This window comes from Magallana gigas, chromosome 5 (genome assembly GCF_963853765.1).
Source record: "Magallana gigas chromosome 5, xbMagGiga1.1, whole genome shotgun sequence".
NCBI classification, from domain to species: Eukaryota; Metazoa; Mollusca; class Bivalvia; order Ostreida; family Ostreidae; genus Magallana; species Magallana gigas.
Genome location: NC_088857.1, coordinates 30,541,451 through 30,557,301, shown reverse-complemented (window position 1 = coordinate 30,557,301; position 15,851 = coordinate 30,541,451). Strand labels below are relative to the sequence as shown.

The 15,851-nt window shown below is 32.8% G+C and overlaps 2 protein-coding genes and 1 long non-coding RNA gene across 5 annotated transcripts; all 3 read right to left on the bottom strand.

Moving 5' to 3' along the window:
• Positions 1-37: 37 nt before the first annotated feature.
• LOC105330283 (organic solute transporter subunit alpha) lies at positions 38-4,152 on the bottom strand. 3 transcript variants are annotated; one of them, XM_011431896.4, is made up of 8 exons: positions 4,013-4,152; positions 2,947-3,107; positions 2,453-2,526; positions 2,195-2,356; positions 1,785-1,899; positions 1,231-1,483; positions 678-779; positions 38-270 (listed from the first exon to the last, which is right to left on the bottom strand). In XM_011431896.4, the coding sequence occupies exons 1-8, from the start codon at positions 4,059-4,061 to the stop codon at positions 245-247; spliced, it is 942 nt and encodes a 313-aa protein (XP_011430198.3). In that variant the 5' UTR covers positions 4,062-4,152; the 3' UTR covers positions 38-244. The 3 variants fall into 3 exon arrangements, 2 of the variants coding, with proteins under 2 accessions (XP_011430198.3, XP_065940752.1); XM_066084680.1 differs by having other exon boundaries at positions 692-779; XR_010714001.1 differs by having other exon boundaries at positions 245-270; positions 1,166-1,483.
• Positions 4,153-4,958: 806 nt separating this feature from the next.
• On the bottom strand, positions 4,959-14,470 carry LOC105332707 (organic solute transporter subunit alpha). The gene is made up of 7 exons (XM_034467533.2): positions 14,312-14,470; positions 13,837-13,997; positions 8,960-9,033; positions 8,653-8,808; positions 8,362-8,476; positions 6,554-6,806; positions 4,959-5,732 (listed from the first exon to the last, which is right to left on the bottom strand). Exons 1-7 carry the CDS (start codon positions 14,358-14,360, stop codon positions 5,554-5,556), a joined length of 987 nt encoding a protein of 328 aa, XP_034323424.2. The 5' UTR covers positions 14,361-14,470; the 3' UTR covers positions 4,959-5,553.
• On the bottom strand, positions 10,233-13,709 carry LOC117692492 (uncharacterized). Its single transcript, XR_010713916.1, has 3 exons — positions 13,546-13,709; positions 12,357-12,457; positions 10,233-11,392 (listed from the first exon to the last, which is right to left on the bottom strand). It is a non-coding gene; the product is annotated as an uncharacterized lncRNA (long non-coding RNA).
• Positions 14,471-15,851: the final 1,381 nt, after the last annotated feature.

The window sequence follows — 15,851 nt, the reverse complement described above, 5'->3', positions numbered from 1 at the left end:
ATAAAGCAAAGATTTTAGTTTGAAGCCAAGCAATAACTAACTAAGCAATAAATCGTTTTCTGACATTTGTTAGTGACATTTGTTTCTAAAAATTAGCTGACATTTGTTTTAGCTGAAAGAATCTCTAAGCCAAATTCTGTTATGTACAGTACATGGACTTTGTTATGCAGTCTGCAAGCAATGCACATGCATGGTAGCTGCAGGCGGTCAGCAACGCACGGATGGTACTAACTGCAGGAGAATCTCAGTTCTTTTCATCAACTTGCCCCTCTGAAACATGGAACTTTTTTTAAAAAGGTATATGACAAATGAAATTTTTACTCTGCTTATACATTTTTTTTTAAAGGGGTAGCAATTATGTGGTTTCGTGGGAATCGGGGGGCATTCTCGCTTTTTCTAATAGGAACTAAGGTATTTAAATGAAAGTGAACGTTATTAAATGAATTGAATGATTAACCCCCATTCCCCCACCGCCACCCACCCCCCCCCCCCCCTTCGACCACTCACCTCCTTGCACACATTGTGCATTTATCGTTATGATGTAGTAACACCTCCAAACAAATAGAAAAATGCTATTAACCAATAAATAAATAACATATACGTGTCTGATATTTAAAAACTTGCCATTTAGAGAAAAGGTAAGCTTAGATTGAACATGAAACTGATTCAATTTTTACCCATCTTCTCATACTGGTATGGCGGATCCTGAAATCTGTAGGCGTATCTGGCTAAGAGAGACAACAAGAAGGTTTCCAGCACTAGAAGGGCATAGTGGTAACCTACAATTTCATTGTATGAATAGAATTATTAAATCAGTGACTTATTGAAATGTGTAAAAAAAAAAAAAAAAAAAAAATCAAGCACAATGAAATTGAATAAGAAAACAAAGACTCATCGATTAAGTGGAACCTTTTAGCTTTTAAATTGAAATTACAAAAAACATGCTTAACTGTATTTTTATCATATCAATCTTTTTAGCAAATAATTATTCTTCATTTCTTTTTATTTCAAAAGATGTAAATGGAATGTAAAACATGCACAAATCTAGATTGTGTCAGGGGTATGCACCCCTAGCTTTTAAAAAACTTTAAACTAAAAATTTTAATCCACAATGTAAATTTACCAAGAATAGGCCCTAAACGCTAAAGGCAAATATAAATAATACCTTAATTAGACCCTTACGGGAAAAAAATCCTGGTCCACACAAAAGGCAAAAAGGGTGTAACTTACGATAGGCTTGAACCATAGGACCACGTGTACCCACGCAGTCAATGACGTCACTGGAGGCTAGGATCGTCAGGATTGACCTCTGGGCGTCAGAGAAAACCATCGTCAGTTGAACTGAGAGAAATTTGGCGCGAATCCTTCTGTTTGGGAGTTTGCATTCTACAGCCCTTGTCAACACGATTGCCGCCCACATGGAGAGGAGTAGGCTGGCGATGTTGATGAATTGAAAGTAAGTACCAGGATTGGATGTACTCATCTGTTAAAACAACGAACTTTACAGAGAAAATAATTACAGAAAATCGGAAGAAAACGTAAGTCATCCCATAAACTTTAACGTATATATTAGAATAAGCATCAATGAATCTGGCATAACTCAAATATGTAATCGCGAACTGTTTAATTATAACCCTTCGATTCTAGGTAAAATATTAATGGTCACACATTTCTAGAACTTCGTAACTTGTAGATATAAGAGAGAGAGAGAGAGAGAGAGAGAGAGAGAGAGAGAGAGAGAGAGAGAGAGAGAGAGAGAGAGAGAGAGAGAGAGAGAGAGTTACTTTGTCAGTTAGTTCATATCTGTTGTCCACCCACAAGAGAAATAAGATCAGCATTGTAAAGGGCCGGATGATCACTAATTGAACACAGAGGGCATTAATTACTTTGAAGGTTTTACTGAAAAAAAATTGAATTTAACATACATTAGCCGTAATCGATCTTTGATCTTTATTGTACACATAATTTGGTTAAATATACATATATGTACTTTAAATCTTTAAGATACTTAGGCTTGTTTACCACTCTGTCGGTATAGTTTTTTATTATATTAAAAAATCTTGGGCATAATTCTAAACGTTTTAATTACCTGCGTTCCAAGTTTTACAAATACTTATTATTATTATCATCTCAGTAAAATTTAATTAGGTTTCATGAGCAATGAACATGTTCTTGTAACATGATATAAACAGACCTAGTTATGGTAGATGGCTTTATACAAGCAAAACAACAACAACAGCAAGGCGGCGTTCGAAAGGTGATGGAGAAATCTGTCATTTCAGCCAATAGCTTGTCTTCTCCGCCAAAGTAACCAATTAGGATCCTCGTGTAGACAAAGATAGCAACGGCGCGTAATCTTAAACGAATAAAGTGTTACAAAGTTTACAATAGGAAGAATTTTAAAAATATAATTATTTGTGTACAAGAAGCTTATTTATTGGTTTGTACTTACGTGGAAGTAGTAAATTCCATGAACAATGTTGAACGAGGAACTAGAAGGCCCATAACACAACATAAAGATAAGGCCTGAAATTCATTTTTAAAAATCTGACTATTTTGCATTGGATAGAAACATCATTTATTGTTTATAAATTCACTGATACCATGTGAAATTTACATAATACAGAGCTGTACAGATCCTGACATATAAATCGTCAACAAGAAAGCAACGTGTAAATTATTTTCACTTCGCTCTATGGCAATTGTTATCAGAGAGTATTCTGTACATAGTTATTAAAGAACATTATGCAAATTGTTATTGTTAAACTTCGTTCAAAAAGTTATCTTGGTACACAGTACAAAATTGTAAACATAGCGTATGTACGCGTACGTGTAAATCTCTACCTACTTTTGACGCCAAAATATATTATGTACAAATAAGGTGCTATATGTTTACAATCTGTCGAAAAAGAAATGATAAAATTGTATATGAAATAAAAAATATACCGGAAACAGGATGAGGATGTAGGTGGTGTAGTTTCTGGCAGGAGCATTCGAGTTGTACCTACACAGGAACCATAACTCTTCCGCAAAGTTGAGCAGATTCAGAACCAAAAAGATACCCCCAATAACAGCAGAAACGATGAAGAATGCATCGTCCTCTATCTCTACAACCAAAGACACATAGTCGGTGGCTAGTTTATTGCAGATACACCTCAATTATATCAACAACAAAATGTATTTGTACAAAATATATAAACAAGTCCTTTTTCAAAATACCTAAAGATAGGTTTTTTACAAAATACGTAAACATGAAATTATACGATGCAGCGCATCTTCTTTTATTTTATTTTTTTTTTTTTTCATTTATTTATTTATTTATTTTTTTTTGCAAACAAATCTTTTATTCGCGTGCGACAAATTTAAACTAGATTCGCGGAAGTCTCGTTGAAAATTCTAATCAATCTAATCAACAAATGTTTACAGACGGACGACTGACAACAGGTGATCAGAAAAGCTCATTTGAACCTTCGGTTCAGGTGAGCAAAAAAGTGAGCTCTTCATGCGAGGATCTAGATTGGGGGGGGGGGGGGGTCTTGGCTTCCCCAATATAATTTAAACTTATTAGATTTAAATTTGAAATTACCGAAAATAAGCCCCCCACCGACAAATAAATAGATTCCTCGGACCCCCTTCCCCATCCCAGCTAAGTTTTTTGATCCGCGCATGCCCTTGAAACTTTTCTTATCAAGACTCTTGCCGGCAATTCTGTCTGGTATCTGTCTGTTTATCAGCTAGATACCTGATAAAGACGGTAAGGATAGCTTACGTAAGTATGTTCACTTGTATTTTTGAATGGAATTATTCGATCGGATCATGCAGTGAACGCAAATTTTTAGCAATAATAGTGAAACTTGTTATTTGATTTCAATGATACGTGGAGATAATCAATTGAAAGTGATTTGCACAAAGGCATAAAAACACACTGTATGCAAACAAGAATTATAAATTGTCGTGATTGCTAAATGTAGGTTGAAAAATAAAATCATTAAAAGTTATTATTGCATTTTACCTGGGAATAGAATGGATGTGTATGGGAAACTCTCGCTGCAGTTGGCCATTTACACAAATTTGTTCACAGTGTACCCCGGCCTTATAGTTTACTTAAGTACTACTCAATAATCTATCTGTGTACATATCCAGTGTGATTTCGTTCCATTTTTTCACCTCAAATATTGATATTGTAACCGTTAACTTTAGATTATTTCAAATATACAAGTACTAAAATCCAATTATAAATAAAACGGATTTGAAGAGTATTGTTGACAGCCTTGGCTTTATTCAAGCATTGCATGCTTATTTTTGGATGTCCTCGGTCCTACAACACACCAAGCGGTATAAATCGTATACCGCGTTAGAGACTGTATACAGGGTTATTTTCGCCCCAAGGATGGCTATTTTTTCTCCCTTCTACACTAGCAAACGGTTTCTCCCCATCTTGAATTCGCCCGGACACAGTTAGAAATAGATGCTCCTTCTATTTAACATAGTTATTTACAAATTATTTTGAACTAGCATAGTCTTAAATACAATCAAGGACGTATATACTAAAATATATACGTCCCTGATACAATGTGGGAAGAAATAATACGGGGGGGGGGGGATATATCCCTGTATACAGTATCCGTTATCATGATTATAGATACTGATCTTAGGAAACTTTAACAACGGCATGGTCGACATTCATTAGAGGAAATCCACCGGACTGTGTTTTTGTCGCCATATGTTCCTTTGTGGAACACGTCCGGTGTCTGGCAAAGATGTTCAGACTAGGCATTCTAAGATAGTTTGTCGTTGTAGCATTGTCAGCAATAAATTGAGAAAAATACCCACCATTATTGTCATCATACTCTGTATCAGGACGAGACACCAATATTAACCAGGGGGCCGGTAAAGCAATATATAAAAGTTATAATGAAATAATTCATTTGAGGAAAGAACATGAAACTGCAATTTGGTTTTTGTTTTAATTGCAATATTTTTCAACAAATAGAAACAAAATCGGCATAACAGAGTAGATATTTCAAAACATGTTCAAATTAAAAAAAATCAAGAATTCAATTCCGTTTAACAAGAATTCATAACATCAAGTATAAGTACTAAAAAAACCTATATATCCGGTATTGCCATTGTTAAAAAGCAAGGAGTATTTGCCAGGCAAAATACATTACGAAAAAGATTTTGAACCAATAAGAAACTAAAATATCAAATGCACGTACAGGTAGATCTGAAGTTCAAGCACCATGATTAAATCTATACAAACAAATAAAGTTATATTGGTGATAGAAACAAGAGCTTGGGTTGTTAAGTCAAACAACAATGTGACGTAGGCTTGTCTATTTCATTGTCAGCCACACAGTCATGGTACTTCGAATAAACATGATTTGTCTTGCTTTTAAGCTAAGACTACGTATTCTGTGCATATTTCACTTGAAACTAGCGTCATTTTTAAATTGTTTTGAAAAAGATAGTTTCATCCTACTGAAAGTCCAAGGTCTTGTTAAAATAGTTTTCATAGCGTTTTGAAAATAAAACAGTAGCCATTTTTATCAGTTACGAGCTGGTGGGAGAGTTCGAACACTTGTCCGTGAATGAGGGGTTGGAGGTCCCCAATTCTGCATTCTCTTTACCCTGTTCATCATACGGTAGGGGTGGATCCTGAAATCTGTAGGCGTACCTCGCCAACAGTGAGAGCAAGAACGTCTCCAGAACCAGCAATGCTAAATGATAACCTAGGAAAACAATGAAAACAATGGAAGATATTTGCGAAATTGAATGATCCTGTTCCCAAAATAAATGTTATTAAGTTAAATGGGTTTTCTTTTCTCCAATTTCACTCCAAATGATTAAAAAGCATTTGTTATCCCTTGACATTGGTTGTGATAATTTTCTGTTCCATATGCCATTTTTCAGTTCCAAAAATTATTGATTGTTGTAACTTTATTTCTGTTCTTAAAATGATATTCAGACACAAGAATTTAATCGAAATAGTTGCAGTAAATTATCTATCTTAATTCAAGTATCTTAATACAAGTACAATAATTGGTCAGACACGACATTGATTTATATCACAATTATTCCATTACCGTTTTCGGATAAAAAATTAATTTTTGAAAAGAAAACGCTACCATATTTTCACTAAGTATATATTCAATAAGATTTGAATGGTCGGTTTGTTATAATCAAACATTGTACCTGAAAAGTTTCCTAGCAGATTCAAAAGATCCGTTTTTTTCACCCTGTTATTTCATATTTTATAAAAGTTTGGTGAGTTCATTATTCCTGTCTTGAAAAAAAATTGTCATGTACAAATTTTGATTACCAACATCGCAAACACTTTTTAAGGGGTTAAGGGTTCGATCCCCAGCAACAACAGACCTAAGTTTGCTTTATACCCAATTATGAGATTTAGATTTAGATTTTGGAGGGGGGGGGGGTGTTTGTGAGTTTGTTTGTTTGTTGTGGTTATTTTGGGGGTGGGTTGTTGTGCTTGTTTCGGGGGGGGGGGGGGGGTTGTTTGTCTGATAAATCTGAACTTGAACGTAAATCTTACGGTTAGCTTGAACCATGGAGCCTCGCGTTGACACACATCCGATCACGTTACGAGAGGCCAACAGGGATAGAATTGCGTTCTGCGCCACGGAGAAAATCATAGCGAGCTGGACAGCGATGAACTTGGCGCGGATCCTATTGCGGGAAAGTTTGTGTTCCAGGGCCCTCAGTAAAGATATCACTCCCCACATTGCAAGTAGAAGGCTTATCGCGTTGATGACTTGGAGCCAAGTTCCAGGATTGGAAGGGCCTGTCTGTAAGAGTGACAAAGAATTATATAAAGTATGAGTCAAAATTGGCCCCCATTATTCGCAAATTTTAAAAAAGTTTCGGTCGATTAAATTGTTATGGTTTTTTTTTTTATAGTTGTTGATAATTATAATATATGATATTTTGCTTATTTATTTAGTTTAAACAATATTTATTGAAATTTAACAATAGCAGGTACATGTATTTGACATAAAGAACAATAAGATTGGGAAACAAGCCAAAAGGCTTATACAAATCCCTCTCTTAGATACGAAAAAATATGAGAGGTGCAAATTACATGAAGTTATACGCTCGTGGGTCGATTAGCTCACTAGTTTAAAAATGAGTGCACTAGTAATTCCAACTCTCAAACTAATGCATATGTCAAAATGTCTACTCTTGATATATATATATATATATATATATATATATATATATATATATATATATATATATATATATATATATATATATATATATATATATATATATATATATATATATATATATATATGATGTTTTTCCCCTCTTTTACTTTATTTCATCATAATTTGCACCTCTCATATTTTTTCGTATAAGGAAAACAATACAATTATGTTCATAACAATTTGAACACCAAAGGAAATACATGTATGAAATACATCCCTGTATAAATATATCCTAGATGCTTTTACATATTTAGAGAATAGAATTATTAAGTAGAAAAAGTGTCGAGGTTACACTAGGTACCCTGTTTTACTGTCGATGATAAATTTTTTGAACCATATAAAAAATGTATTTATTATCATTATCGCTAAGATTGGGAGACCCGAAGAGTAATAGGTTGACATTTGTTGAATCTCGAAGTTTGTTAATTGTTTCACTACGTATTACATTATAGTTTGGGCAATATAAAAGATAGTGGTCATTACTTTCAATCGAACCAAATGTACATAATGGGGAGGGGCAGAGGTTTCTGTGGAACATATAAAGTTTCAGGGCGCTGCACTCTAATGTTAACTGTGAATGTAGAATTTGTCCAATTCTGGAACCAAAATTATAGTAATCGGGAATGTTTATATTGCTGCGATTTAAATATTTTTTGAAATTGTTTAAAGAAGAGTTGTTTTGTATTTCATTAGGTAGTGTATTCCAGAGTCTTATTGTACTTGGAAAGAATGACTCATAATATTCATAGCCTATTTATTTGATTTATTTGCATTTACTTGCGGTATATGACGTCAGAAATGACATTAGTTTTGTAATTCAATTCAAAATAGTCTAATATTGCCATTTTTCCTATATTTTTAATGGGAAATATAGAGTTACAATTTGAACAAAAACAAACTTATAGTCATTTATGAGTCTTGTCATAGATTGTCATATTTTTACTGGAAAATAGCCTTCAGATTTCAAAATTTTCAATTTTATACGAAAAATCGAAAAGAAACTGATTGCGTTGAACTGCTCATAATTTTGTTTTTATACATTTTCTTAATCAACTTTTTGAGAGAGAGAGAGAGAGAGAGAGAGAGAGAGAGAGAGAGAGAGAAAGAGAGAGAGAAAGAGACTGAGGCTTACTTCGTCTGTTTGTTTATACTTGTTATCCACCCACAGTAGTATTAAAATGAGCATCGTACATGGTCGAGTAATCACAAGTTGGAAACATAGTATCTTCGAGATTTTTAATTTTTGACTGAAAAACATCGATAACAAAATTAACATAATTAAATCGTATCTAACGATTAAGGTAATGAGAATATTCAATGTAGCAATTTAAAATATAGGGTTCCTTGGTTCCAATATTCGTGCTCATTAATTTAAAAAAAAATGCGTATAATATTACTCCAATTTAAAAAAAAAAACCCAGACCTATTTAAAGTAGAGCTTTTCATGCAAACACAGCAACAGCAGCATGGCGGGGATCGGAACGTGACGGGTAATTCCATTTCAGCCAATAGCTTGCCGTCTTCGCCAAAATATCCAATCAGAATCTTCAGAAAAACATAGATGCCTATGGCGCGTAATCTTAAAGATAAACAATCAGTAGTTCGATCAAAACAATACACGAATATGTGTAATTATGATAAAGCTCTGGCAATGTTAACGATTCATTGCGTGGAATAATAAGCGTTATTATGGTGTCATCTGAAACAGATAAAGATGCATGTAAACTCACGTGGAGGCAAAAAACTCCATGATGAGAGATGATCTGGGGACGAACAGAGCCAAAACACAGCATAGGGATAATACCTGAATATATTCAATTGATTTTATTGACACATACAACGTTTAACTGTAATATAGTCGAATCATCATGATTTGTAAAACGAATAAGAATCAATTTTTTATACATGGATTCTGATCACTTTGACAAAGAAATCCGTCTTTTGGTATCATGTTATTTTCGATTATATCGCTTTTCTTCCCTTCATCTTTAATCATGCATATAATTAATTGCTCCTTTTATAAGTTAAAGAGCACCATTTTTTTCTTCAATCCAAACTTTATATTCAAAATCCTTTAAACATTAATTCGAATTAATACGAATACATGTACCGGTCGAGACAAATAGGGTCAATTATACAACAAAGATTCAACTTTGAAAAATAAAAGATTAAATACCAGTAAGTTATTCCCCATCAACCCCCAATCCCCCTCCCTCCCCCAAATAGAACCCTGATTTCTAGTTTTTCACATAAAATGTCTCCACCTCGAAGATTTTATGTGAAAAACAACAAAACTATTCGTCATTGTGGGATTCAATACTTGGATAAACATTTCCACCCGCGAGCGTTGATCCTAATCTCTAAAATACACACCTCACAGCCTACTCAATATTCAGGGTCATGAACCCTGGGGAGCATTCATTATTGTCCCCAAGAGAGACAACTCTTGAAAACATGCATTAACTATAGTCCGTTTCTTAAAGGGGCATGGTCACGATTTTGGTCAAAAATTATTTTTTCGATTTTAATGTTTACAATGCTTCAGTAAGGCATTTTTAATAGGCAACCAAAATTTGAGTGTCATTTGATGAGTTATAAACGAGTTACAAAGCTTACAATTCTTCGCTATGTAAACAAAGCGTTTGTTTACATTTTGAATGTTGAAGTAAAAATTTCAGTTTTAGACCCAAAATAAGGGTATTAATCGTTAGGGACTGTTTATTTATGCTTTAAATGAATAATAAGATAGACAAACCAGCTTTAAAAAGATTTTTTACTGGTATATTGAACCTAGGTAAACAAAAACAGGGCACGATCCTTGTTTACATGGCGAAGAATTGTGAGTTCTGTATCTTGCTTAAAGCTCAATGACTGGCACCCAAATTTTATTTGGTAATTAGAAATGCATTCCTAAAGCATTGCAAATAATAAAAACAGAAAAATAAAATTTGACCAAAATCGTGACCATGCCCATTTAATCTTATTAAAATAAATAAATTGATAAAAGTTTTCAAAGTATTTTAATTATAAATAAATTAATACATATAACAATGAGTAAAAGGCATGAAAAAGGCATGAAAGAAGTACATTTATTCATCAAATATAGTAGGCGGTACATGTACCTGGTGAATATTAAATGTATATTGCTTGTAGGTACATGTACATAAATCTTCACAACTACATTCAATTAATACACTGTGTTATGTAAACTGAAAAAAAATACACAGGTTGTAAGTCTAGAGATCTTTTTTAAAATGAATTTTCTTAAAATGAAAAACAAATTAATGAAATTGCATATATCATTCTAAAAAAAATCATTATACTAATAGACACGAAGTTCAACATAAATAAAGTGATACATTAGATGAATAGGATATAATGTACAGCAATTTAAGATTTAGATGTCATTTTTCATATGAAAGGTAATTAAAACTCCATACCATTTAAACAATGAAAAGAATGTGTTTTATTGGTGTAAGTTTCATTCAAATGTTGTTTTTTTTTTTTATAAATATTATCATTTATGATCACATCGAATCAGTTTACCTTCTTTTCTATGAATCATTTTCTCAAAGAAGTGTTATTTTCATACTTTATATTATTTTTAAACAAACATAAGACTCGAGCTTTGTTTACATAACAATAAATTCTTACCCCTGTATCTCTTTCATAACTTGACTTCTAACATTCAAATTATGGTCAATTATTCAAAATGTGCAAGTATATCATTTTATGCATAAAGAAATTGAAATCAAAATTTTGATCTAAAATCGTGTCCAAGTCCCTATAAAAAAATCTTGTATAAAATAGTAAGGCTAAATTCCAATTTAAAAAAAATAGCTGTTTCCAAAAATGTTGCATGTATATGAATATGTTATATAAAAACATATGTTAGATGGATGGGTAGGAAAAATACAAATTAAGTGCACTCGATAAAAAGTTTGCTGGTATTCATTATGTGAACACAATTCATCCAGTAACATGTAAAGTTATGCAACATAAATAAGAATGTTATGAATGATGTGTATAGAACAAATTCTTCTATGGTTGGCTCCATAAATCTTGAAAAGATGGTGTGAGTTGGTAAAAAGGCAGAATAAGGTTCCATTCTAATCCTCATGCATTCCATTCAAGAAATATTCATTAATGTCATGGTCTGGAAACTAAAATAGAATAAACATAAAGTGTTAAGAGAATTACATGTAATTTTGCAATCATTGTGCATGCACTCATCAAATACTTACATGTAAATATTCAATGACGTTATTTATGGAATATGCAATTACTAACAATGTAATCTTTTCTAATATTGTACATACATGTATTACATCATTTTGCCACTAATTTTAAACCCAGCTGACAGTTCCTTTTTGTTATATATAGAGCGTCAAAAGATAGTTGCATCATGTGCATGTACTTTCAGTAATTTTAAAAGCCGTAAAAACATTTCAGTACTACAAAACACTTTAAATTTGTCAAATGATTTTACAAATGTAATATGTACTAATACACCAGTAAGTCACAAGTGATATATACTTTTTAAAGCAGTACAATGTATCACTTATAAGACAACATCAGGAAACCTGGCTCAATCAAGTCTGCACACACATGATAAATGTAATGAATGTGTAACTTCAATGGTGTAACTTCAAAGATATTTAGATATCCAGTGGACAGAAAGATATTAAATATATTAAACAAAGATCAAAGTCACAAACACTTATGTAACACTTACGTAACATATGATTGTCTGTATGAGTTTCAACTATCAACATTCTATGTACACCAAAATATGATTGCATCAATAACAAAAACTAATCTGAAAAACATATTTCCAGCATAAGAAATTCATGGGATTTCTGCAAATCCCATTTTCTCAGAGAGTGTAAAACACATCTCTTAAAGTTTATAATATTTTCAAACTCCTGGTATTCCTTTCAGAGGTTCCCACCCCTTAAAATACAGATAATCAAGCATATTTGCAACAAGATGCCCATATAAACCTTTCCCTTTTACACAAGACATTGTAGCTATTTAGATGACCTTGCTTAGCTTTCAATCATCTTAAACCAAATATATCTACATATGGAAGACAAGTTGTAAGTTTATTACATGACAAAGAAGTACCTTCTGGGCTTCAGCAGACATGACTGGGTCATTAGCAATATCAAATTGACAATATTTTCTATATTCCCGATCTTCAGATCATCTGGAAGCCGCAGGTAAATCTGTAGATTAGAAGAAAAAAGATACACTAGCTATCATTACAAAGCTAAATGCTGTCATTATCAAAACAAAAGGGTGTGTCCTAGATTACACTTTTTTATGGGCACATGCAGTATCTGAGACATGGTCAAAACATTACCATGATAACAGCTATAACAACTCATTAAGTGGGAAATGACATATATATAACTATAAAATTTGTTATGGCTTTTCATACTCTCTCTCTCTCTCTCTCTCTCTCTCTCTCTCCATGATCTCTCTCAACATCTTTGTCAGCAATATTTCTAGTGCAATGTGGCATTATTGAAATATATATATGGTTCAATCATGGAAGCAAGACAATCAATAACAATTACATGTACATGTACACTGTAAATACTCTCTCTCTCTCTCTCTCTCTCTCTCTCTCTCTCTCTCTCTCTCTCTCTCTCTCTGAGTCTATCTCTCTCATACTCTCAATCGTATAATGTTATATTTACATAACAAATGCAGACCCTTGATTCATAAACACTCTCATCGTTAATATATAAATAAGACATAAAGTTAACAGTTTGAATGAGATACAGATATCAAAACCACATGTACAGTGTATACATTGTACGTGTCGAGGAAATTCTGTATGGAAATGACTGAAAGCATGATTGATACAAACTCAATATTCTAGGAAAAGCATACAATATTTTTTAACGTATGCTACATAACAATATGTGTAAAAACTGACTATAATACACCTGCATACACATTTCATACTAAAACATGTCTTTCAAGTCACATTTCATCAACGACCATTAATTATCGACATTTTTGTAACATGTGTACTAGACTTAATAAATTGTAGGCTTTTAAAAAAGTTTTTGAGTAGTTTAACAATGTAAGTAAGTATGTTCTTACCGACGAATGACTACTCCTTAGCACGTTTTATATTGTTGACAAAATCGAGGATTGCTGTTCAGACTGTTTCATGCTGAACAAAATTTAACGAGATAAGGCTAATCACCCCAAACTTCGACTTCACATAAATAAACAATTCTTCTGCAACTTTAAATAATTTAAAAGCTTGCCAATATAAGAAACAAAAACTTTTACTTACTTTTTCCATTTAAACTCCTCTCTCGATTTTCACGAGTATGAGACTGGTCTCGTTAAAATCCCGAGATATACGAAGTTTTGACTTTCTCGGGTTTTTTCATTCTTTCGTGAATATAAAAACCAGAAAGGTTCCGATTACGCTAATAAGGCTGTGAGGTGTGAAATAAATAACATGTGTAGTGTCTACATTTTTGACAGCCACACTAAGTTCACGTCTATTGGTCAACGAACAACTATAAAAAGGGCATACTAATATATAGAATAACAATATTTCCAAAGAAAACGGCGGTACCGGAAATAAAGTGAGAATGAAGATGACGTATTTTCTGTTGGGGCCGTGAGGGTGGACCCTGAAGAAGAACCATAACTCCTCCACATAGTTGGCTATGGTGAGGACGAGCAGAAGGACAACTATCACTGCCAGTGCTATGACAGTGGCATCCCCTCTCAACTCTGGAATCAGAGGAAACAAGACGAATGTATGCAGTGGAATAAGAACAGGAAACTTAACGATATTGTTATGTACAATTTTGTTTAAAAACCTATTTTTTTGTAAAAGTCAAAATGTAAAGAAAAAAAACTTGACTGCCATTATATACAAGTTCATGTAAACTACATGTATGTCGAAAGATACCCGCAAATGCAGAATGGTCTATCATATTACGAAGGAAAGAAACGTTTTATACTTCTCTGTTTATGAGCTTAAACTAATACTGAATTAACCTAAATATAGAACACGAATTAATTATTTAAAAAAAAAAAATTACCTGGGTAGAGTTGTGAGGTGTACGGCAACTCCTCGCTACAGTTGGACATCCTGGCTGTCCCGATGTCCGTCACACTGTACCGCACCGTACAGTCACCTCACCGTAGCCGATACATTTCTCTGGTCACGGTATAGTGACTCCGATCCAGTTTCTCAACTATCTACACTCGACTTTTGAATAGGTTTTTAAAACAGATTATTTTGCAATCAGTTTCTGATAAAGAAACACGATAGGCGATCATAGGTCTATAGTACTTTTATACAATGCGAATCGAACTGATATTTGTTGCATGGCGATGTTCATACATTTACCCAGAATATTGATTTAAGGTTTTTTTTTTATTTACTCTTTCATTTAATCATTTTTGTAAACTGCAGTGTCAAACAATATTCAAATCACCTCTAAAAACGACCGAATTAACTTTTAAAACTTGTGTGATATTGGATGAAATTCAGACTTCATTTCCAGCAGAAATTGGAGCAATCGTTATGACATAAGCTTTTCGTTATAGTTGACGCTAAAGTTAACTATGGTTTGTTCTTGAATTTTCTACTTGAAAATCATGTATAGGAAAAACGCGTGAGAAACAAGGATTTTGTCTATGTAATCAACAACTTTTTTTAATTAAAAGCCATTGTGCAACAATATCAACACTGACATAAGAAGATTAATTAGTTACTTCATTATATATTACAACACCCCACTCTTCATCCCTATCCCCTTCCATGGCCTTTGTTTAGCCAAAGAGTTACACTTTAACAAAGCAATTTGAATTAGAAAACTCTTCAGAGTTAATTTTATTATCCATTTTGAAACTAAGACACCAAAACGAAGAGTCAGGTCAATTTGAATTAATACACTTAAATTAATAGACTATGATTTCTACATAAAAGACCTACATAAGAAATGGTTTTATTTCTTAACCGTCGACTTAAATACTGCTTAAATAATGCTCGCAAAAACAAAATAAATTCCTAAGGTGGTATGGGACATCTGTCGATATTGATGTGGATTAAAGTACATTATAATTTAAATACTTTCACCGGTTTAGAATTTCCAAATTTCACAATATTTACCACAAAAATTCGTTTTAAAAGTTTTTGGAAAGGTAAAAAAAATTAAAATCTCCAGCGGGATTCGAACTCATGACTTACAGATTCGTAGTGAACCCACTAACCCACTGCGTACGCTGTAAGATGACAATTACGGGAAAAATTACACTTGATTTTATTGTTTATTTTCGTAAATAGTACGCCACAACATGGAGGTGTTCCATACCTTAACTAAAATCTAATAAGAACTGTCCTAATGGGACTAATAACCCCGCAAGGCTAATTTCAAATGGGACAAATAATTGAATTGAATAATAAAGGTTTGGAACACATACAAATAAAAAAAAAAATTCTTGAACTGTACCAAAAAAAATTAGTTAACAAAGAAAAATTTAAAATCAAGTTCTCAGAATTTCACTGTAGATACATATGTAAAACAGTAATACATTTACAAATTTATGTATCTGATGATATTTTTTTTATTTAAT

Excerpts from the sequence above, each read along its gene's own strand:
- LOC105330283 (XM_011431896.4), bottom strand. The coding sequence starts at position 4,061 with ATGGCCAACTGCAGCGAGAGTTTCCCATACACATCCATTCTATTCCCA. Across the intron at positions 2,527-2,946 it reads ACATCCTCATCCTGTTTCCG|GCCTTATCTTTATGTTGTGT; the intron begins GTATATTTTTTA and ends AATGAATTTCAG. Across the intron at positions 1,484-1,784 it reads GATATGAACTAACTGACAAA|ATGAGTACATCCAATCCTGG; the intron begins GTAACTCTCTCT and ends TTGTTTTAACAG.
- LOC105332707 (XM_034467533.2), bottom strand. The coding sequence starts at position 14,360 with ATGTCCAACTGTAGCGAGGAGTTGCCGTACACCTCACAACTCTACCCA. Across the intron at positions 13,998-14,311 it reads CACCTCACAACTCTACCCAG|AGTTGAGAGGGGATGCCACT; the intron begins GTAATTTTTTTT and ends CTCTGATTCCAG. Across the intron at positions 5,733-6,553 it reads CTCCATGGTTCAAGCTAACC|GTTATCATTTAGCATTGCTG; the intron begins GTAAGATTTACG and ends TTGTTTTCCTAG.